This window comes from Boleophthalmus pectinirostris, unplaced genomic scaffold (genome assembly GCF_026225935.1).
Source record: "Boleophthalmus pectinirostris isolate CB_2022bp ecotype Guang Dong unplaced genomic scaffold, ASM2622593v1 HiC_scaffold_1, whole genome shotgun sequence".
Classification (NCBI taxonomy): Eukaryota; Metazoa; Chordata; class Actinopteri; order Gobiiformes; family Gobiidae; genus Boleophthalmus; species Boleophthalmus pectinirostris.
In genome coordinates this window covers 16,222,534-16,246,563 of record NW_026570970.1, presented here as the reverse complement: position 1 = coordinate 16,246,563, position 24,030 = coordinate 16,222,534, and the positions used below count along the sequence as shown (strand labels likewise).

The window sequence follows — 24,030 nt, the reverse complement described above, 5'->3', positions numbered from 1 at the left end:
CAAAGTTACGATGGGCCTGTGCGAACGCTATTTTTAATTGTCAGAAGGGGTCGCGCATCCCAAGCAGCAAGCGTCCATCCATAGCCCCCCCGCTCCCCTCTTCCCGGTCCCTCCTCCTCCTCGCTCTTGTAAACGACCTCAGAGGACTCGAGAGGCGACGGCGCGCGCTGATTGGGCACGTCTGGCAGAGGGAGGAGGGCGCGCAGCGGAGCGACGGCCACGAATTCCTCCGCGCTCCTCAAATTTCTTGAAATCACCGACCCCCTGCTCCTCGGCCGAAGCTTCCTCCCGATAAACATCCTCCGCAGTCCAAAGGGTAAAGGTAACTACACTAGATTCCCGGTGTTTATTACGAAAACCATCATATTTCATCGTTTTGGTCTGTTTTTCTCCCTCGGTGATAACGGTACTTTCTCTTTTCCATCCAGATGTTGCGAAGTGTCGCCGTGCTCTTTCTGCTCTCCGTAGCCCTCACCAACGCGGAGGTAAGTTTCAAACTGTGCACTTATTACAATTAACACACATTTATAGCCTAGTTAAAGTTGATTGTAGACAAACCACTTTCTTTGTTATTGTTAAAACGAAGTCATACGCGCCGATGGATAGATGTATAAATCAGTGCAGTTACGCTTTGGATTGTTTTTTGTTTGTCTGTTGTTGTTGTTTTTAGCTCAGTAACCTGTTGTTTAGCTATAGATTTTCTTTTAAAAACACACCTATAGGCTGTTATTTGTGTGGATTTCATTGCCTTTGTTATTTTTTTTTCTTATTATGCTTGCCCCACACAGAAATATGCAGTTTATAGTATTTTTAACTGCGCCACTAAACAGCCTGTGTTATCAGATTGGATAAACAATCTGTTAAAGTTATTTAATTTGCCTCACTGTAAAAAAGCTTGGTTTACACATTGACAGCTGTAATAAGAGGTCAGAAAGGCACAGCAGCTTTGTGTCCTTGAAGCTTTTGGACTCTCATCAAATTGAAGGGTGTTTTGGTTTTGTTCTGGCTCTTGGTGCCTGCTGTAGTGTTTGGGTGGTCAGTGTTGGTCAGTGTTGGTCAGTCATGGTGCATGTTTGCTTGAGCTGTGAGAAAAGTCACCTCAGACCTGTCACGGCGCAGGGCTAAGTGGGCGTCCTCTGAGCAAACAGCACTGTGTGCTCTTAAATTAGTCTGTTCTAATGGAAAGCACAGGTACTGAACATGGAAAGCTCTTTATTTTAGTTCAGCTGTCTGCCTGCTAACCTTCCTTTCAGTTAGATGCAGGATGAACATCTGTTTTTCTATTAATACTTTCCTGTGCACCAAGAGCCTTGTCACTGAACAGATTTAAACCAGTATTCACAGTCAGAAAGAGTGTGTGAGGCCTGGTTAAACTGGCCATTTCAGTGTTTGTGAAAGATTTTAATGAGTTTGTCTTTTCTTGGAAGGGACCATCATTTGTTTGACCAACTGCTTGGTGCCCTCTTGGTAAGCGCCGAGGCACCAGCTGGTGGCTGAAGTCCTTAACCTCAGCAGACACAGCTGTTGAACACCTGGCCCTGTGTCAGCTCTGCTCACTGCTTCACCAGCTGGACCAAGCTCATTTTTTAACATTAGCTGAAGTCTAATTAGAGATCTCATCACTATGGCAACAAACAACATATCATGTGATCATGTATGATTCACAAATTTTCACAAATTTTCTCTTGAATGCTGCTCAGTGCTCAAAGACACTTTCCCCCACCAACACTAACACCCATATTGTTATGTTTGTTTCTTTGTTGTTGCTGCAGAACTTTGAATTTCCTTAGTGATCAATGAAGTATCTATCTATCTATCTATCTATCTATCTATTAATCAGCTTTGTTAATAGTTAATTGTATTTAGCCATTTGTAATACAGTGTTAACAGAAGAAGCAGATGACATTAGTTACTGTAGCTATTCAAGGCAATATAAAGATACTCACTGTAACATGAATCATGATAAAATCAAAATCATAATATGGCGCCAAGATCTTTTTTTTTTTTTTTTTGTCTATTTATCAACCCAATAGTTCAGGCATTGCAAACACAACATTTGTTGTCTTATCATTACCCCGACAGGGCCACTCACACATAGCCCCATGCTAAACTACCAGTAGTGATACCACCTTAGGTTGGCTGTAAAAACAAAGTCATTGTGTCTTTATTGCATTCACACTGCAGTGATCTGTTAGGTAATTATGTTAGATAAAGACAGAGCATGATGCAGAGTCTGGAGCTTAAGTTAATGGGGAGGCATTAGAAAAAGCTGCTATTCTCCAAAGGTAATTACCCTGATAATATACGGCCTGTTGGCTGTCCATGGGAAGGGCCTGAACTGGCATACCAAGATGAGGTCAACAAGTTAGAGCAAAGGGCCCTGGATGTGCTCAATCTAGTGTGTGTTAAAGGCCTGTCATGATAAATACTAGTGACTTATCTTTCAATACATGAAAGTTGGAACAGGACTATTTAGGGATCAGTATTTATGGTGGATACTTTTTTCATGCACTAGTGGAAAATGTTGGTGCTGTTCATCTGTATTTACTTCAATAATATATCGTACTTCAAAATTTGTTATTGTGAGAGGCCTAGTGTGTGTCTGTGTGTGTGTGTTAGGTGGATTGTGTTATAAGAGTGAATATAAAGTGTGCATATGTATATTACTGTAGCAGGCTGTAACTATAAAGGAATCATTGTTATATGTTTTGTCTGTGTTAGAAAAACTGTAATTTCTACCAGATGATTTCGATGACTGAATCTGGAAGGAATGAGGTCGAGCGATTTTGTTAGTAACGAACAACAAACATTGCACGAGAAGCTGAAGCCATGGATTGCTAAAAATGAAAAGCAATTATCTAGGGTAAAGGCTCATTTATAATTGATATTTTAGTCGCATACGGATTCGCATAGAGACTTCTGACCGTCCTCTGCGTTGTTCTGTTCGTCATTTGGTCAGTGTCCTCAGAACATGTGGAATCTTGGCAAAGGAGTGGTACATGAGCTAACCGCTGGGGACAGTAGTGAACATAGCTCGCATAGTTTTTTAGAAAATGACTAGAACAAACTGCAAAATAAATAAATGTCTCCCTCACCTAATTTTTCTTGGCGCTTTTCCAAGAGATCATAGAACTATAATAAAATCTGGGAGATGAATCCAAGATGGCAGTGGCCTGTGCTCATTGGTGCATGGGCCCAAAAAAAGGTTCACTTCCACATTTTCTTCCTCAATAGGGGCTAGCGCTTCCCACCCGTGTGACGTCTGTAACATACATGGTGTGGAGCGTCTGGACCGACCAAAGCGAGAGCTGCTAGAGCGGAGTCAGTGCAGGCTCAGAGTCTTACAAAGTTAACTTATAGGAGTTTTGAGGATTTCAAAATTTTAAAAAGTTATGTTGTGAAAAAAATTGTGTTGTGTAGAAAATAATCCCTATCTGACCTTTGTTAAAGTTGTGGACGCCCTGTCAGCCAAACACGGGTAGTTTGAATCCCCAAAAAATACATTGTGCTTCTGTGGGAGGATTCTTTCTGGGCCCAAACTCCCGGGAGCTGCAGTGCCAGGAGCGGCCACTAGTTGGTCTCAAGCCAGGACAGAGGAGGAGTGCCTTATCCAGTTTTTTATTATAGATCCATGGTGCCTCCGTGTTTGTCTATTTGTTGCTCTATTTCATCTGTTTAGGTAAATTCTCAAACTGATATTTAGCGCCCTCTGGTCTTTATTTAAGAGAACTCTTGAAACGCATGATGACGGCTTGCATGATAGCAAAAATTAGAACAATAGGATACTTTACTCCTATCTTATTCATGTTAATTTGCATATTGTGTAAAGTTTTGAGAAGGCACACAAGGATATCTGTGTTTAAATTGGGGAGTAGATAGCAGTTGTTTGAAACTGTCTGTGTAAAGAGTTCGAGGTAAGATAAGCCATCAGATCCCAGTCTCTTTGTTTGAGTGTTTGGGTTTGTAGGCTATGAGATAAATGAAATGATGATTTACACAGGGATGAGGAAACTATGGCCCCAGGGACCAAATGCATCTCTCAAGCCAATTTTTGTTGGCCCTCAGGCTTCCTGCTGAATTGGCCAAAATGACTAGAAGTAGTTTTTTTTTTGCTAATTTTGGTGAGTTCTGTTATCTTAAAAGTGCACCGTGTAAATTTTCTGGTGGAGTATCTTCATGGAGACTAAACCAGGCCAAGTTCTGTGGAGAGGTGACTTCACTCACAGTCAGAAAGCCTTTTGAATGTTTTTCTCTGGTATTTTTGAGCTATAAAAAAACACCTGTAGTTGAATAAATGTAAAGTAGAGCTGAAAAAGACCATTACCAAAACCAGAAAAGTTACACCTTTAACTTTAATAACATACATTCTGATGTGATATAGACTAAGATAAGCCTTATTAAAGGGGTGGTGACTCAAACAAACATGTCAATGCAACATTTTGAATAGTTCCCTACAGTCAGTGGCCCTTCTCTCAAGTTACAATATGAAGATAGTTTGGACTCCCTTGTTCTAAAGCAGCAGGGTTTATTATTGTACTTCTGGGATGATGAAGTTAGCCCACACTGACCGGGTAAATGACACCAGGATTACTTGGGTTTTTACACTGAAAATATACAGACTCAGGAAATTGACTTCTTTTGACTGATTTTAGAGCAGCCAATCAGAGAACTCATTGCTAACTGAAGAAAAGTTTGCAAGTTGAACCAATAATTTCTACTCTACTACAGATATTTATTTTGTACATACCTTTAAAGTAGCTCTTCTTTTTAAATAGCAATTACAGTATTTTAAAAAGTTATGAAGCGCAGAGTTTTCCTTTAATAGAGTCAACTATAGTTTTCCCCCCATTATCTTAATTTTGCCCCCATAGTCTAAAAACATGCTGAGCAGTATGGCAGAAATTACACTTAAAGGTCCAGTATTATGCAAAATGGACTCTTAGTGAATTTTAAGTAATCGTTTATTGTTAATCCTTTACTCTTCCACCTTGTGACGTCATGAAGCGGTAGTTGTCAAGTTAACAGCTTACCTTTTACCTTTAGTTCAGTAGAGATTAGCAATTCTAGGGCTGATATTATCCAAGTGATTTTAGTGCAAGTGTGTGGAGCATAAACACACAAGAGGAACTGAGTATTTTCAGTCTGAGTGAAGAACTGAGCCGAAATATGCAGCATCTGTGTGTTAAACATGTGTGAATGAAACTAAATCAACTCCAGATATGTTTGTGATGTGGAAACAACATTATAACACAGATCAGAAAATAGCATAATGTGGGCCCTTTAGTGGTTTAATTCAAGTTATCCGAGGCTGTGAGTAAGACCCGTCCTGCCAGCTCGTTCCAGCATGTTGCCATGTCGATGCCCGCTCGGTGTGATTCAAGGTTGGCTATAAATACCTACCCAGGTGGAGAGAACATGAGAGGCCACTGTGTCCTCTGTCTGTACCAGCCTGGTCTAATTACTGTGGCTCAACATCCCAGCGTCATGGAAAAGGATGAGGAGGTAGAGTGATGTAAAGTCTTGCAATTACAGCAGGGGAGAGATGGGAGCAGAGGTAAGGCTCTGGCTGCAGGCGGATTGGGCAGCGTTTCATGTCCGCACCCAGTGTTTTCTCTCTCTCTCTCACTCTTGGCCCGGCTTTAAAGGAGTCCTTATTTAGCTTAGCAGCCCAAACGGTGCCTTATCGCTAATGACAACGCTCTCAAAGGCACCGCGCGCAAATGACAAGGGGCGCCTACTCACATAAAGCCTTGTCAGGGATAATTACTGTGTAACGCAGGGAAACGCACACTCAAAGTTGGGGTAGAAAGCTCTCATTTGGTAACTCCTTCACTTGAACACTTCTTTGATTCAGAAATAACATTACGAGGTTTACATTATTGTGAACATACTTTTTTGAGATTTAAACCATGTTATCCTCACTGAAAATATCTGAAATTCTGTTTTTGGGTTTTTGTTTTTTTGTTGTTGTTTTTTTGTGTTTCAGTCATTTTAGTATTACAATTATTGTGAGGTGAAATTGCACAGTTATTGTCTGTTATTTTCTGTCATTCACATTTTCTATTAGATTACCATTCCTCAAGTAAAGTTGCCTGGCAAATCTACTGTATTTTTAAATAGATTGATATTAGTCTGGTCCCACGCTCTCCGTAGTGCCTCAAACTTGGTCAAACTTTGTCTTTTTCCAGTGATGTATGTGAAACCAAGGAGCTCACTGGTCACATAATTTTGAAATCAAATTTATCTCCCCTCAGATTTGCAGAGTTTAGTGCTTTTCCCATTAAATCTGCAGAAATGTGCAATATTTTTCAGTCCCCTGTGATATTTTTCATTAACTGAATCATCTTGACACAACATTCCTACTCTATCCTAAAATTATGATTGCTTAATATAAGGCTTTTCCAGCTTTGTATTGCCCTAAAACCCTGGGTAACATTTCCTTTTTGTCGCATACAATTCCCACATCCGTATCCCAAGTTATATTTATATTACAATTACAAAAACAACACCCACCAGGTCCCAGACACTCTGTCAACTGTACAGACCTGCCTACAGTCGCCACTTTTCGCTCATGATTTTGGCTAAGGGTATTTTTATAGAAACAAACTGACTGGCAGCACTTGATGTATTGTTTCATATTCAATAGTGGATATTTTTACACTGCAACCATTGATATTGTGAATAAATAACCAATGCAGGCTGAGGGAGGGGCCTGTTTTAAATTGTGTGTGGTGATAAAGCAGATTTTGCAATGTTACTAGACTTGAAAATAAATACTGCTTCAATATTTCACTGCACAAAAAAAAAACCTATCCTGCTGTTAGCTATGGCTTTTAGAGGAGCTGTTTCGCCCAATCTAAACAGTGGACAGGGCAGAGAATTCATGTTTGTGTTCCCTCTGTCTAAAAAGTAAGTTATAGAGACAAAGAGCTAGGAAAAATAAAAAATAAATAAACAAAGGAAAGTGGGTTTGGTCCATAGAGTGTATAAGGAAGTGGAACTGTATAAGTGAATGTGACGTCACCCACAGCGTTCGGCTCCAGTCAAATGAAGCTCATTGATGCTCGCAGTTATAGGTGTGAATTTGGAGCCAAGTTCCGTATCAGGAATAGGTATTTATAATGACAAAATAGCTAAAAACCCCAGGGTCATGTAGAGTGGGAACACTGCGAACACTTTAAGACCAAAATGATGAGGCTCACTCCTGTAGTGGCAAAGAGGAGGGTCCATGGAGACAAGCAGCTGACGAACCATCCACCGGACAAGCTACACAATGCATCTTTAAGTAAAAAAGAAGGCAAAAACGGCGAGAAACACATTATGGGACAGCTGATGTCTTGTGTATGTGTGTGTGTGCTGTCTGTGTTTACAGGTTTTATGTTCTCTGTGACATTTTAACTGCTCACAGATGTGTCCCTGCCCAAACCGAGACTTATTTCCTGCTTTTCTCAGACCCTTTCCCCCATTGTGCTATTTCTTTGTTTATTGTCCCTTTTCTTGTTTTTACTACACTTCGTCTGGATTCTTTGCACCCTCCTCAAGTCCACTGCATTCTTAAATAGCAGTTCCAATGTTTCAATGATAAAGTACATGGCCTAGTTTGAAACATTTAGGTCATCTGCTTGAATGCATTTGTAAAACTGTTGGATTGCGTCACTTGTTTAATATGAAAGTTTCCACATAATGAATCTCTGCTTGGACAGACTTTATGTATGTAGTTTGGACAAAGCATACTGCCTAAAATGGTTGACACAGAAAGAGGCTGCGTCTTCTTTTCTCTCCTCTCTGGGTGTAGCTGTTACATTAGGGCAGTATAACAGGGGGATGTGGGGCCGCCCGCACTGACATCATCGTCCGTTGATGCATTCCTTTCTCTGTGAATAAGCGTCCGATCTGTGCAGAGCTCTTATTAGCAGGCTCTCTTTGTTTCTACAGGTCTTTTTTCAGATCCTGTGTTTTTAGAGAGCTCCTGAGACCACCCACACCATTTTGAAGGTCCTATACTACACAAAATTGACTCTTGTGAGCTTTAAGCCATGTTAGAACAGTATCAAAATCATACCTGGATTTGTGTTTTGTTTCATTCACACACATTTGTGTAATCCTTTATTGTTAGTTTGTCGACATCTCCAAAGCTCAAAATGCTTTGTTCCATCTTTGTGGTAGTTGGTAGTTAACAGCTGCCTTTTTACCTTTAGTTACATCAAGATTCATAGCCAGGCTGGCGCCACCTAGTGCCTCTGCTCAATTTCATTTCTCTCCAGGGACTAGGTCAGGAATCGGAATACACTAAACAGTTTGGGAAAAACCCCAGAAGTGTGAGTTTGGGCACCAGCCAATCAGCAAAGAGCCATACATTCTGTGTTGGCAATGATTCCTGAGATCGAGGCTTTAAAGTCGTAACAGAGAGAATGTTTGGTGAATTTTATGAAGGGGAAAGACATTATTGCCCTTCTTCTTACGGGATTTGGGAAAAGCTTAATATACCATTTTGCCCCGTTAGCAGCGCATTACATACGTCACGACCAAATAGCAGCGATTGGTTAAATTACAAAAGTACCCGCCTACCGTCGAGCGAACTAATTCTAACGCTGCAAGGTCAGACTGTTTCTATGAAGTGAAACTGCCTGATGAATCAGGCTACAAGATTCCAGGGCTGAAATTTAGTAAAGTTGTATGGAGTTTAAAAACACCCCATGACATCACAAGCTGGAACAGAGTGTTTTTCATTTGAGAGAAGAACTCAGCATAAATATGCAGGTTTGTGTGTTAATGGGACAGTCCTGAATTTTGGCCATAGGACATCATTTCCTAGTGAGCCAGAGTGTTGGAGACATGTGGAGACACTTTTTTAAATATTCCATCCAGTCCTTGTATTTGCAGAGGTCACTGGTGCTAGGCTAGTGCATGTCAATGGGCATAGTTATCCTGCCACTAAAAACAGTCTTACCCACACCACAAAACACCCAAAACAAAACAGTTATTACACCAGACTATCGAAGTTAATGTCTGTGTCAATAGAATAATTTTAGAAGTAAAACCAACCCAGTAGTGAGTTGTACTTCCTGATAGAAAGCTTGGCAGCGGCGGACTGATATCACCTAGAACCTATCTTACCGGCAAAGTACAATTCCGCTGATGCTGAGAAAATAGTCCCTCAACATGCAATGATTCATGTGATGCAAGGTTAGTTTTATTTCAAACATTATTCTATCATCATAGACATTCACATCAACAGTCTGGTGTAATAATAGATTTGCTTCAGGTGCTTTGTGGAGTGGGTAAGACCAGCGACCTCTGCAAATACAAGGACTGGATGGAATATTTAAAAAAGTGTCTCCACACGTATCCAACACTATGACTAACTAGAAAATGAGGTCCTATGTCCTAAATTCTGGACTGTCCCTTTAAACTCCAGGCATGTTTTTGATGAGGAAACAACTTTATAACATAGATCAGAACACAGTGTAATAAAGACCCTTTAATAAACAACACATATTTCCGTCGGACTCTGTTTAGCTTTGTCTGGCCTCATTATCACAAGGACACATCCTGGCTGTTCCACTGTCAGGGCTTTGCTGCAGAAATCTATAAAAAATCATGACGCGGTTTCTCAGTATAGATCCTGCTTCACTGTACATCTGTTCTCCTGTGCCGAGCTCACTTAAGCAGAAACGAAGCCAGTTTTCTTTGGATGAGATCAATTCAAAGGAAGAACTGCCTCGAGATTAGAGAATGTACATGTATGAATTATTGAGGGAAATGCTACAGCGGAGAGGGGAAGGCCATTCTCTGTGATCTTTCTCCCTTGTGTGGTGGGTTTTACAGCAAGCTTAGAGAATCGGCAAATTCCTGAAACGAGAAAAGTAGTTCATAGTTCCAGTTAAGTGAGAGGAAGTGTGCAGTAGGCTGAGCTCCTGTCTCTGTGGGTTAGGCCTGGTTGGACACGGGTCTGTGCGGAGAGGGCCATCTGTGAACTTTGAGGATACAGGAGGAGAAGCAGGCGGAGTACAAGAAAACAGGGACACCTCCTCTGACCTAAATACGAGAGTTTGGGCTCAAGATGAACTGTGTGGACCCCGAATTCGGCTGGATACAGCTGTGGAATGTTCCCCTGACTAGAACTATGCACATTCTTCACATTCCTTTTACTTTTACAATGTTTTTTACAGTTTACAAGAGATGTGGCTGTACACTAAGTTACAGTAAATGTATTATTATATAGTTTGTCCATTTTCTTAGTGTCATCAGATCCAAACTTTTTACAAGACACTATCAAATCTATGAAACATAATCAGGGCTGAACCAAGTCTATTACCAAATAAAGAGGTTATAAACAAGAATTAACAGCAATTAAATACATCTGTTGTGTTACTCACTATTAATATCAAAACCACAGGCAGTGTACCATATTTTGAGAACCACTGCTGTAAGGGGACTACATTTCTGTTGTACTGTCATATATTGTTAGAGAATACATGCAGGATTACTGAAAAGAAAAGAAAAGAAAAGAAGAAGTAGAAAAGAAGTAAAACACCAGTTAGTTTTCTTTTCTTTTTTTAAAAATATATGAATGCAACATGGAGCAGCTGCATATTTCTTAGTATCATCATCATATCCAAACCAGATTTTTACAAGACACTATCATGTATATGAAGACTAAATCATGTCTAAATCATAAAGTACATATTTCTGATCAGTAAAATGTGAGTGTAAACCTGAATTTTTTCCCCCTAAGAGTACTGTGCTCTAGTAAGTTATTACAGGCAGAACATTTATTCAGATAAGATTAAGCTCATTCATAAACATGTATTTTCTTTTTATTAAACATCATGGACTAAATCCAGCTAGTAATCCATCTGTCTGTCTTCTTTACTAGACCTAAATGTCTTGTTTTAATAATTAAAGCTGCAAAATACCACAATGTATTATTAATGGAAACACACCGCTGACATGCTCGTAACAGACAAAGCACTACATGTTTTTCCTCTCGACATTGTGCCACCATTTTACTAGGGCCCCTTTAGTGAAATGCAGCCCACGTCCATCCCATAATAACCAAATTTATGAAGCTCCTCAGTGATCACATTTCATTGTCACGGGCGCACTGGACCATTCTTCACCTTTAAATGTGACACAGCTCAGTTCACTTACATATACTGCTGATGAGGCCATCTTAAAGCCCTGCCAATGCTATGTTCTAAACTGGAGGGCAAATCTATTTAAACCCCAGTAAAACAGAAATCACCCAGCTTAAATAAAATCCATAACATTTTGGTTTGCACATACAGATCCACATCCAATATCTGTTTGCTCCATAGGGCCCTCTACTCCAGATCAATGTTTCTTATGCTAATGCAGGCTGGAGCATGGTGGGATTAGCTCTGCTCGGGGTGTCCAGAGCATTGATCAGGCTGCTACAGGTCAATGGAGATGCACTATGACTGGGTACAGTGTGAATATCTTCAATTACACGTTTGACTTGGCTCTGTCATCCGATTTATCCAACACACACAGATCAGATAGTGTAGTAATTATAAGATTAATATTTGGAATAGGGCTAGGAATCACGGGGTCCCTCATGATTTGATGTGATTCCTGATACACGGCTCACGTATGCTATAATAGATATTTTGCACATGCACTACACACATATTGAACCAAAACACAAAACAGTATTTCTTTGATAAACCACTACTTGTATGAAGTTAATATAAAATATAGAAGTTATAAACAAGAAGTAGCCCAAAGAAAAACAAAAAATATTTGTCGTTTTACTCTCTGTTAATATCAATACCTGAGCAGTGTACCATATTTTGATTACAAGTCAGTTAGTTTGTCCTTCACCTCTACTGCTATAAGTAAAACATAACAGAAAATAATACAATTAAGTTTTATATTTGTGTTTTTTTTTTTTTTTGTTATGTCACACTCCACACGCTCCACATAGAGTACAATTTCAGTGCACTGGTGGGCAGGCCAGGGCACTGGGGATCTGATGACAGAACATGATTTACAGCTGATGAGAAACTAAAGTAGAGATTTGAAAGTCATCTGATATACTCTGATAGAAGACGATGTAGAGGAAAGACATATCTCTGGAATCTGTTAATCTTATTAAAAGCTCAAAATACTTAAATTCCCCACGACTGATGATAAATTTGATTAAAATATGTTTGTATACAAGCTGAAATATGCTGGTGGCAGCTGTTTTCATAATGAATTTGACTGGAACTGTTCATCTGAATCATCTTCCACTTATCATGGCTTCAGCTTTTGTGATTGGTTTTAAATGGCAGTGCTGAAAAATAAGGCTGGATTTATTGGCTCTGATGAAAATGTGATGTAATTAAAGTAGGGCACCCACAGGATCAGCTGTTTTTGTTTATGCTGACTCTGACTTTTTCTGTAGGTTAGGTCTCAGCATATGCACATAAGGAATAATTTGCTAAATTGTCTATTATGGCATGGCAAAATATTATCAGAGATGCCAACTTGTAATATAATGAAAAGGTCCTTGTAACAATCCAAAAGTAGCTTCCATAAACCAGACAAGATTAATTTTGAGTATTGCTCTGAGATTGTTCGTTGGCTCAGTTCAGATATCTTAGCTTTATTAAGCACATTAGTGTGTTACAGACACAACACATCCTCCACTGTGATCATCATATCAGGCCTCCTGCCTCTTTTTGATTGACATGGATGTGATCTGCCACAACATGAGCTGGAACATGTGCTCACCATAGCAACAGTGCCTGTTTTTTACATTAACCAAATGTCAGCGATGCTGATTCTTTTTGAAGCTCTGGACAGACATAGCAATAAGGTGAAACTCCTATCCATTATTCATGTCCCCATCACAGGTTTGCACCGGTTTCGACAATTTAACTCACCATGTTTCCCGCCTGCTCAAGGCCACACGCACCACTTTGAAGCTATTGCATGACCACAGCTTTGGAGTACAAGTCCAGTCTTAAATCATGTATGGAAATGAATCTTTTCTCTATGTTTCTCTCATTTGCCCTGGGTCAAAAACATCTGCCCTAGTTTTGCAAACGACTGTGCTGTTTTCATTAGTGAGCTGAGCTCTAGTCGCAAGAATTCCTTTTGATTTAAACCCGATTCCTGCTCTGGGGCCTGCTCACGTGCTCTCAGAGCCAGGGCCAGCCTCTGTCTGGCTCTCTCAGGAAATGGCAGCTTAAGGAGGGAGGGAGAAGAGAGAAAAGATTTCACTAAGCATGGGAATGGGCCCAAAGGAAAACATGGCTCACTCACACCCCAGATGTGGGAACACCCTGCACACACACAGGGGAGGAGGTAAGAATGGCCAGAGAGCTGGCTCCGCATGGCGTCTTCTGATTGGTTTGGGAGTTCAACAAAACTCTTCTGGCGAAAACTCATTTGGTGAAAACTCTTTGAGTAATTAACTACTCCTCATTATTCTGCATTACCACAGTCTCACACACCTTTCAGACTGATTCACCCTCGCTGTGTGAAGGAGAGGTTTCGCAGGTCTTTCCTTCCTGCTGCTGTCAGACTTTACAACAAACACTGCTAACACTGAACATGTACCAGTCAATCATAACCATGTGCAATTATTTTTAAGTCTATTTTTAAATTATTTTAAGCTATTATTTATTATATGTGTTACCTTTTCCTGCTGTTCTGAAATTGTGCGTTGCAACACTGGAATTTCCCCACTGTGGGACTAATAAAGGCATCTTATATCTTATCTTATCTTATCTTATCTTTCATTGGGGTTAATCTTTTAAAGTCCTATTTGTGTGTCTATATGACCTCTAAAACAAATGTGCTTATACATTGTTGTTGTGTTTTGGGTCAATATTCGTTTGTGTTTCCGCCTGATAGTAAAATTCCAGAGTTTGTCTCCGGCTGCTCAGTGTTTGTCCAAACATGGCATTTGTGTTCACACAAAGAGAATGCTGTACTGAAGAGGACAGCTGTGTTCACATGTCTGCTTCTAGTATTTTATACCAGACATTTCCTCCAGCTCAGTAAAAATCTTTGTGTGTTCAGTAAGAATAAGCTTCCTGAAAGCATGTACTGGGTAATATATATTTTGTAATAAATGTAATTACATTTAAATAGTTTTAAGTGGAGCAAATGTAAACCTATTTAAACAGTGACTGCAACATAGCTAAAAGTAATTTAGATTTATAAATATTTTTGCAAAGTGAGGAATCTTTCTGAAATAAACTAGGTCTGGTGAGATCTCTGTTGTTGAAGAAGTGGTGTAGCACCATCTAGAGGTGCTGAAATGGAACATCAATAAAACCAAATGTATTTGACAGAACCAAGTCCATGTCCAACCCCAGAACTGTGTTTTGTCTTTTTGCACAGGAGCTGCAGAGTAAGAGCAAAGTGTGCGCTAATGTTTTCTGTGGAGCCGGCAGGGAGTGTGCTGTGAATGAGAAGGGGGAGCCCAGCTGCCTGTGCATCGAGGTAAGACTGAACAGGCTTTAGTGGAATGTGGCCTGAAATATGTGGCCGATTTCATGTAGTATGACATTTGTGTGTTTACTATGTTAGAGCTGCAAGCCCCACAAGAGGTCAGTGTGTGGCAGTAATGGGAAGACCTACAGGAACCACTGCGAGCTGCACAGAGACGCCTGTCTCACTGGTCTGAAGATCCAAGTGGCCTATGATGGACACTGCCAGGGTATGAGCTCACATTATACCAAATAACTATTTGTCTCTGCAAAACTGCACTGGGCAAATTATTTTGTTCTATGGCCATAGAACAGCATAAGTATAAGAATACCCTCTAGTCTTGTGGATTTTGCTCTTTGAAGACATAATAGATGTCACTAATTCCACGTAAAGTGGCAGTTTCCTAGCGGGCTGATAAGATATTTAGTGTGTGATCTCTGATCATGCTTATAGTCGATGACCTGATATTGGGTAAACGGGTTCAAACATTTATTGTTTTACAGCTATCTATGTCACTGGATCAATTTGGCATTGTTTTTGGTTTATCATTTTATACACCTAAATCTTATCTAAAGTAAACTAGCAATGACATTAGGTCAATGAGGCTTCTCTCGTGGCTGTTCCAATGTGAACAGCACAAAATATTAAACATTTTATTTTACATTTATCTGTTGGTGTTTTTCTGCCCGCAGAGAAGAAGACAGACAAGGCAGCTGCAAGTCCAGGTCTGTGTGCTCTGTTCGAACCTGATGCACTTTTATAATGTAATATAATAATATAATGTGCCTATGTGTTCTGTAAACTTTGACCTTCTCTAAAAGGTCACAGTGGTCATAAAAGGCACTTTATGGACACCAATATTAATATACTGTAATATCAATATATAAAGTATATAAAGTATATATATATATATATATATATATATAAAGTATTAATTAAATAAGTAATACATATAAATATATACATATATAAACATATATCTCTTACTCTCACAGTGGTGTGCTTTGCTGCTGACCGCAATGAACTGAGAGGTCGGATCATCCAGTGGCTTCAGACTGAGGTTGTTCCAGATGGATGGTTTGTCAAAGGCTCCAACTTTTCTGACATCCTGCTCAAATACTTCAAGGTGGGCACACACCCTAGCCCCCAGAGACCCAACATCACACTGTACTTCACTGACCTCACATACTGTACAAGAAAGGGTACTAGACATCTATTGCTAACACATAACATTTAGATCACCATTTTTATTAATTCATTATTTAGAAAATGCTAAATTTGCCAAAAACAACATTAACATGCTGACTCAAAAGTTACTCCACCTTCACAGCACTATCACATTACAATTTGGTGTGCATTCTGCTATTACTCCTCATGACATCAGGTTTGTAAAGCTGTTGTGTATTGTTTTGTATCACGCTTATGGAGAATTATTATGTGGGAGCATTAGACAAATCTTAGAGGTAACTGTAAAAAGGGATCAAATAAGCCCCAGGAGAGCTCTTTACTCAAACATGCATGGAGGACATATAAAACCTCTACAGGCATGTTTTTGATAAGAGAACATTATATCATGATAGAAAGCTCCAAACATTTGATTTAGTTGATTTTGCATAATACCCCCTCGTAGAAGTAACAAACAGGGATGTTGCATGAGCTCAAATAACATTATGTTTTTGTCATGTGTTTCTCTGCACAGTCCTATGATAATGGTGATGCCCAGATGGATTCCTCTGAGCTGCTCAAATTCATCCAGCACAATGAGTCTGTGGTGGAGATGCAGTCATACGCCGACCAGGAGAGCAACAAGCTGCTGAGGTCAGGAATGGTCCAGTTATCCGAAAGTCATTCAACAAGTTTGATTTTCTCCTTATAGCCTTTGTATGCACTTCCAGGAGCCTGTGTGTGGATGCCCTCATTGAGCTCTCTGATGAAAATGCTGACTGGAAACTCAGCTTTGATGAGTTCCTCAACTGCCTGAAGCCTGGATTTAACCCACCAGAAAAAAGTGAGTTTAAAAAGAAACATCTGCCTTTTTATATTCTATGCTATGACTTCATTCAAACACATGTATTTCATAGGTGTATATTTATTTCTAGATTCTAGAAACTACTAAAAGTACTTGGTACTCTGTTAAAAAGTAAAGAAAAAGTTATGCAAAACAGGCCTACCCCAATGATTTTCTGAGTTGGATAAAAGTGGACTAAAGTTCAGATGAACAGAGGAATTCTGGACGTAGCCAAAACTAACATCAACTGCAGAGCTGCCGTGTCCATGAAGCTCTTTCCATTTAGACTGAAATATACAGACATATGTATGTCATTAATATGGTTGGACCAAGCCATGTGATGGGCAAGTGATTATTAGAATAAGTGAATGAATATCTCATACAGTCACCATTACGTGTGCTTAATAGTTCCTTGTACAGCTGATTTAAAACTGCTGAGTCATTCTTCGTCACCATTTGTCCTGTGTAGAGTGTGCTCTGGAGGACGAGACGTATGAGGACGGAGCAGAGACTCAGGTGGAGTGCAACCGCTGCGTTTGTGCATGTGGAAACTGGGTCTGCACAGCCATGACATGCACTGGTAACTGCTAGTTACTACTTTATCATCTTAAACTATCCTTGTTGTCAGTCAACTTATAAAACCTGTGTATTTCTATTGTTTTTCTAGACAAAACAGCAGCAATGGCTGACACCTCAGATACTGGTGCAGAGATGACCGAGGAAGAATGGAACCTCCGTGTCGCTGAACTCAACAAGCATCAGGTTTCTGTTAAAACAATTCTGCTTTATATCAGCTTTATTCTAAAGGATTCTGCTGGTATGTTCAATTCTCTTCACATTAAACTATGTTTCCTTACAGGAAACAATGGAAAAGATGAAGTCCAGCACAAAGGAGGCCTAAATAAGGAGACTGTGGAGAAGAGGGCGCCCAGTATCACCCCTTTACATACTTGACTGACTTTGGGGCCATGCATTGTTGACTGCTATGTTAAATACAATACATTTATGTGGAATGTTTTTATGTTGTGTTCAGTACTGTCACTCTGCATTTGATTGTTGTACTGTGTCCCTGTTGTAAGGGCTTTTTACAGGTATTTTTTTTTTTTTTTTACATTTACAAGTGAAAGGTCAAGTTGTCACTGTTTGTGAATATGGACGTCACTGTTTGAGCAGGAAGAGATGGGGGGTTCCTGCACTGGCAGGTTACTTTATGGAGCCACCGCAGAAGGCAGAGTCGTAGTGAGGCCATACAAGTGTCACAGTACGTCATTACTTGACAAATGCACTTCCTACTTTTCTTTTGCTTTCTTTCATGTATTTTATCACACATCCTTAAATTGTGTTTGTCTGTTTATGTAATGTTTGCTGACACAGTATATTATTGGCTTCACCCTGTTCATGGTTTGTGTTCATAATATTCATCTCACTGGTGCTCTTAATTTAAACGTTACTTCCTCGATCATGTCTGTGTTATCCCTCAGGCATTTATGTGGGACTGTAACTAACACCAAAGTCTGTATGAAGAGTTTGAAGAATCGTCGGAGTAGTATTATACTCTGGACCCAGCAACTACACTATACCTGTTGTTTCATCACTAACAGAAAGAGCCTCCGTATCTGCTCAGTAGTGCTCCAGTAACTGGATGCATGTTCAGTGTGCATGGTGGATGTTGAGAGTAATTGGGTTTGCTAGTGTGTTATACCAGTGCCTTAGACCTGCAAAGAGCATGGCTCAAGTCTATCATTGCCTGCACAAAGCCAAATGGTTAAATGTGCAGACGTTTTGTAATTTGATTTACTTAATCTTTATATCTGATAATGCATTTCTATAGTATATTCAGGCTTAATATTTTTATTCCACTAAAAGTGCTGAGACTGTATGGACAATATACTGTATGTATGACAATAAACCCAGTACTCAACTTTTATTCAGTGTTTTCTGCTTGACATTAGAGTGTTAAGGCTCCTGTGAAATTTTGCCTTCTTGTTAGTGGCTACTGTAGTATTTATTTGGATTGTAAAAAATAACTAATTGCCTATGTTCGGTGTATTAGGAAAAGCGACTTCATATAGGCCTACACATTTTTACAAACGATTGCCATTTCCTTTTTGTATTCACCTGTTTCTCATTCAGATCATGCCCCCTCAGACTTGTCTTGCATAATGTAACCGATGAGAGCTGTTGCATAATCTCTTACAAGTGAACATGGACAGTTTCGTGCGTGTCACGTTTCAACAATTTTGATAAAAGTTATAAAGCGTTCTTGGATTTAATAGATAGACAATGATAGTGAATGATAATGATGAACAGTTGTAAAAAAGATTTAATAATCCACCTACTTGAAGTTTGTAAAGAAAGAGTGAAACGGACGGTCAGATCAGCCAATAGTCAGTCAGAAGGCGGGGTTTACGCCAAGAGTGGACCAATCACAGCGCGCGGACTGTTCCCCCAAGAAAGCCTGGTTGTAGTGGTTCTGTGGTAAATGCATGCGGCGCATAAGTTCGCCCTCGATGCCTCTTATACTGACCTAGATTTTTTTTTTCTGGAGCGATGTGGGTAACAGAGGGCCCCGTTAAAATAGAAACGCCTTTGTCCCACTTCGTTCTTCATTTTATAGAGAGGCAACAACTCCTGGATCCAACTCTTCTGTAACGGGGACGACGAGCGGCGGGACTTTGACAGCGGGGCACAAGAAATCGCCATCGATAAAAAAAAATGGAGTTTCACGAAGGGGCCGCAGCAACAGGCGACGGAGTCCTGGATTTCTCACGCTTGAATCTTAGCACTTTGAATGTTGACACTGTTAGCGAGGAGAGAAAAAACGACACAAAGCAAATGTATCTGAACAATAATCGGTTGGTCTCGCTGCCCTCCTCTATTTACCTTTTTAGCAACCTCGAGTTTTTGGACATTAGCAACAACGGACTGACGAGCCTCTGTGAGGGCATCACACGGCTAACCAAGCTAAGAACTCTACTAGCCAAGAACAACCGACTGAACGAGTATTCACTGCCCAAAGAGTTTGGCTCTTTGCCTCTGGAGGTGCTGAACTTCAGTGGTAACAGATTTGAGGAGATCCCTATTCAGTGCACTCAAATGCTGCGTCTGCAGTCGCTTTCACTCGGTGGAAACAGACTCAAAAGTATTCCCCCTGAGATAGAAAACCTAGCAAGGTATGGAAATACAGGATCACAACTCAATACTGTTAAATATAAATATAAAGTTCAGTACTGCAGTAGTAGTCAGGTTGAGTTGAGTTGCTACAAGCTAGCCAAACTTTCATTAGATCACAAGGCCATTTGTAGCTATCTTATCACTTAAAGTGAAGATTGTACGGTAAGTAAACGACTTAAATTACTTAACATTCTGCCAACCTTACACTAATCATATGTAGGCTACTGTTCACCGAGTTCACTGTACCTGGAGATAGTTAGCATAGTTTCCATGTTATGAGTGGCGCTAAAGTTTAAATGATTAACCTTACTCTGTACAACAACATGATTAAATGTGTGATGTGGTGCACAGATTAACTTGAGTATATTTACCTGAACTACGGTGGCCTCATTTAAGGATGCACTGAAAATGTCTTTCTAGGTCACCTAGTCTCCGCCAGCAGGAATCAATAGCACCCCTGTGTTATCTTTTTATGATTTAAAATAGCAGTCCATAGTGACCTGGACTAGACCTGGCTGGACCAGACCTGGACCTACTTTTTGCACAAAAGAAAGCCAAAAACGAACAAGTGAACCTCACATGAATCAATATTCACTTTTCAAAATCAAATGTGTTGATAGTTTTGTGATTTAATTTAATAACAAGATGTATTTGCACAACAGAAGTACAAGAATATGAGTGAGTCTGTTGATGTAATTTTGGTTAACAGTTATGTGTTTTCTCTGGTGAAAAGTGAACATTTGTGCGTCCTTCTGGCCCTTTCCCTTCCACAGGGATTTTGAACATATACAATTCTACAGTTCTCTGGACTCAGTATACTAATATAATGCATTTTTGAATCAGAGGCTTACCTGGAAAATACTTGTACATATTTGTAAAGCCCTAGTTTAATTTAATAAATAGTGTGTTACTGTCACTTTTATCCAATCCACATGTTTTTACTACTACAGGACTGGCCCATAGATCAGCCCCAAGATAATAATTGAAATCTGCACTTTTTTGAGCACAACTATTCAGTTAAAATGCTAATATTCTTTACAACACAGCAGTTTGACACAAGGTCCTAGTCCTTTATTTGGTTCCCTTACTGCACAAACTTATGTGTGAGCGAGTCTTGTCCAGTTAGAGTGCAGCCGCTCACTGTCTCGTCTCATGTCACGTGCCTCTGCAGCTCAAACACCAAGGACAGTATAATGGCCCGTGTCTCACTGTCGCTGTGTCATCAGTTCCTGCAGTGGATACTGACATCTCTCTTAAGCTTTGACCAACCATACTGCTGTACAAGCTTTCAGATCATTTTACTTTTCCAGTGGCAGGCCCTAAAGTGCTAGCTCAGCATTTTCTGAAAAGTCAATTTAGTCTTATGGACACTTTGTGGGTAATGTTACTTTTATATCTGAAACAAGTACTCAAACTAGAAAATAGGCATTACATTTTTGGTGTGTGTGATTTTATGTATGTTGTTTGAGTAATACTATTGCACACAGCACGTTCACTGCTCCTGTGCATCTCTATCTCCCTCCTGTGGTTCAAAGTTGTACTGCATGTAGTAAGCTGAAAGCATTTCAAGTGTAATATTTGAACCTTTTTTCCCCCCAGTCTAGAGCTGCTGTATCTGGGAGGTAACCTCATCAATGCCATTCCTCCTGAAGTGGCTAATCTGCCTTTCCTTACATACTTGGTTCTCTGTGATAACCGCATTCAAAGTGTACCCCCACAGCTCACCAGGTAATGCCTACTAACTACGCTGTATATATTTTTATCAGCTCTAATGTGACTGCAAAAGCTAAATCATTTCACTTTTAGGCTGAACTCTCTGCGATCTCTGAGTCTACACAACAATTTGCTCACATACCTGCCACGAGAGATACTCAGCTTGGTCCACCTGCAGGAGCTCAGCCTCCGCGGAAACCCCCTGGTAGTGCGCTTTGTCAAAGAAATGATATATGACCCACCTTCACTGTTGGAGTTGGCAGGACGTACCATCAAGAGCAGAAATATACCATATTTGCCACATGAACTGCCAGACAATTTGCTGCGCTATCTGGATTTGGCCAGCAAGTGCCCTAACCCAAAATGTGCTGGTAAGTAATGGTTGTAGGAAGGTAAAACAGCATGTCTTTCTCTGGTGGTGTTGTCACTCAAACTGATTCAATGATTAAATTTTCCAGGTGTGTATTTTGACTCGTGTGTGCGGCATATCAAATTTGTGGACTTCTGTGGGAAGTATCGGCTGCCACTCATGCACTACCTGTGCTCCCCTGAATGCACATCCCCCTGCAGCTCCAACCCTCAGAGTGACGCAGAGTCCGAGGATGAGTCCAGTGTCCCAGCAGACCGGCTGCAGAGGGTGCTTCTGGGATAGCACCACACCCACTCAAGGGTCCCGTGAAATACTTACTGGTGCTGTACTAACCATTTAGGATTGTTTTAAGTTGTGCCTTACACTAGTTCAAATTAGTGCGATATAGAGTATGGACCTCAGGGGCTATTCTTTGAGCTGTTAAAACTGTAGTTATAAGCTATGTGCTCGTGCAGGGCCTAAAAGATTAACCCACATCAAGGGTTTGTGAGCTTGTAAAAGAATGCTTATCTAGGCTCATGCACAGGAAGTGAATGAAGGGTGGACCTGGGAAAACCAACAAAGAACAATGGCTGTAGTATATACAACACAGTGGCATCTATAGAACACTAGAGCGGCGATTGCTGCTCCATGTTTCTGATCGGTACTAAACTCTCTGCACACACACCACACTGAGTTTATACACAGAAAATATTTATATCAATTTGAACAGAATCCTTTTTTACTTTCTCTATGTTGAATACAAGGAGCTTCCTGATTGCACATCTAATATTTAGAAATAAAATATGGGTCCTTTATGTTACATTAGTTTCTATGCTTGTGTTTGCTTAGTGCCTTACTAGTTTTACTGATCTCTTAAGAAGATTAAAGGGGTATGAAGAAGTGTAACCATGACAAATGTGATTGTGCTTATCTATGCCTAACCACACACCCTTTTATAATTATAGATTTATAAAAAATATAATTATAAAATTCAACTTTATTTGTTTAACACAAGTATACTATGCACCTGTATTCATTTATTGTTCTCTTGTTAAACTTGTAACCTAATTGTACATTATAGAACAAGAGTTACACATGTATTTTGACTTTTGCTGTCTAATTAAATTTGGTTTTAAACAATTTTAACTTAACTGCCTTTATGTTTTTTTGTTTTATTGTCTGTTTCTAGATGTTTGTTCATTAAATAGGTGTGTGTTTTCTGCTGCTTTTAACTTTTGTTTTTTATTGAAATGGCAAACAACACTGAAATGGGACTTATGTTACAGTTAACCCACTTGACATGACTCGTAAATTCACCCAGATGCAACCTGAGAGGCCACGCTCAGTAATCCTGATATTTTGTTAGTCTCACCTGCAATTAACAGTAGTATTAGTGGCGTACTCAATCCCTCTGATCTTCTCCTCTTACTTATAGCCTTTTTACAGTGGAAATTATCAAGAGCCACAAGTGGTGCTTACTTCAGATGAATTTGTCCTTTCTAGGCACTTGTACTTAACACTTTGGACAACTGAGCTGATTCTAGTGTTATTTATTTACAGTGCAAAAGTCATGTGAATGTGGATCTTGTATGTCACTAGTTTTAAAGTCTGAATATGTTTTTTCTATGCAGAGTTTGCATGCATCTCTCCTTGGGTGGGTTCTTCCTATCAACGAGTAAAACAATAGGTCAAAATCCTTCAGCTAAGAATATTCTTGACCAAGCCTTACTTATCTGGAGATGTGTCCCTAGTGCCTACTTCTGATGGCACGAGAATGAGTGAGCTACTGCGTCTAAATAATTTCCCTAGAGGATAAATAAAGTTTGTCAAATCTAGTGACAACAAGTTTTCCTACTGAGACCATAAACACAGCATTTTTGGTTGCTTGTGGGGCACTTCTTATCAGAGGTGGGGATTTGCAAGTCGTGACATGGACTCGAGTCAGACTTGAGTCACTATTTTTAGGACTTGAGACTTGACTTGATAAAATGGACTTGACTTGGGACTTGACTCGGACTTGAGGCCTGTGACTTGAGAAGACTTGAGAAGCACTTTTAAATCTGAATTCTTTATATTCTGACTGTAATGATTCACACAAGATTTTGTCAAGACATTTAAAAATGAAAAATTAACATTTATACCACTCATAAATACTCTTACATAAATATTCTATGAATTTTTAAGTTCAATTTAGTTTAAAATTAATGTAAATTGCAAAAATCTAAGCTGTATTTGGTACTTTGGTTTAAATACTTGAAATGACTTGAAGCTCAAAGCAGACAACTTGGAATAGTCTTGGACCTTTGGGCCAGTGACTCGAGACTCGATTTGG

The 24,030-nt window shown here is 39.8% G+C and overlaps 2 protein-coding genes across 3 annotated transcripts; both read left to right on the top strand.

The window, feature by feature from the left end:
- The first annotated feature begins 199 nt into the window (after window positions 1-199).
- On the top strand, window positions 200-18,386 carry LOC110166586 (follistatin-related protein 1). 2 transcript variants are annotated; one of them, XM_020931854.2, is made up of 11 exons: window positions 200-316; window positions 429-485; window positions 14,362-14,463; window positions 14,551-14,680; window positions 15,144-15,176; window positions 15,447-15,577; window positions 16,151-16,269; window positions 16,347-16,459; window positions 16,929-17,039; window positions 17,127-17,221; window positions 17,319-18,386. In XM_020931854.2, exons 2-11 carry the CDS (start codon window positions 429-431, stop codon window positions 17,358-17,360), a joined length of 933 nt encoding a protein of 310 aa, XP_020787513.1. In that variant the 5' UTR covers window positions 200-316; the 3' UTR covers window positions 17,361-18,386. The 2 variants fall into 2 exon arrangements, with proteins under 2 accessions (XP_020787513.1, XP_020787512.1); XM_020931853.2 differs by having other exon boundaries at window positions 200-322.
- A 527-nt stretch (window positions 18,387-18,913) lies between these two features.
- LOC110166591 (leucine-rich repeat-containing protein 58) lies at window positions 18,914-22,844 on the top strand. Its single transcript, XM_020931860.2, has 4 exons — window positions 18,914-19,632; window positions 21,233-21,361; window positions 21,440-21,717; window positions 21,805-22,844. Exons 1-4 carry the CDS (start codon window positions 19,175-19,177, stop codon window positions 21,996-21,998), a joined length of 1,059 nt encoding a protein of 352 aa, XP_020787519.1. The 5' UTR covers window positions 18,914-19,174; the 3' UTR covers window positions 21,999-22,844.
- Window positions 22,845-24,030: the final 1,186 nt, after the last annotated feature.

What these genes read in the sequence shown, in the direction of transcription:
- LOC110166586 (XM_020931854.2), top strand. Translation starts at nt 429, where the DNA reads ATGTTGCGAAGTGTCGCCGTGCTCTTTCTGCTCTCCGTAGCCCTCACC. An exon ending in TAGCCCTCACCAACGCGGAG is followed by an intron (nt 486 to 14,361) that starts GTAAGTTTCAAA and finishes CTTTTTGCACAG; the next exon opens with GAGCTGCAGAGTAAGAGCAA. An exon ending in CACAGCCATGACATGCACTG is followed by an intron (nt 17,040 to 17,126) that starts GTAACTGCTAGT and finishes TTGTTTTTCTAG; the next exon opens with ACAAAACAGCAGCAATGGCT.
- LOC110166591 (XM_020931860.2), top strand. Translation starts at nt 19,175, where the DNA reads ATGGAGTTTCACGAAGGGGCCGCAGCAACAGGCGACGGAGTCCTGGAT. An exon ending in GTACCCCCACAGCTCACCAG is followed by an intron (nt 21,362 to 21,439) that starts GTAATGCCTACT and finishes TTTCACTTTTAG; the next exon opens with GCTGAACTCTCTGCGATCTC. An exon ending in CCCTAACCCAAAATGTGCTG is followed by an intron (nt 21,718 to 21,804) that starts GTAAGTAATGGT and finishes TAAATTTTCCAG; the next exon opens with GTGTGTATTTTGACTCGTGT.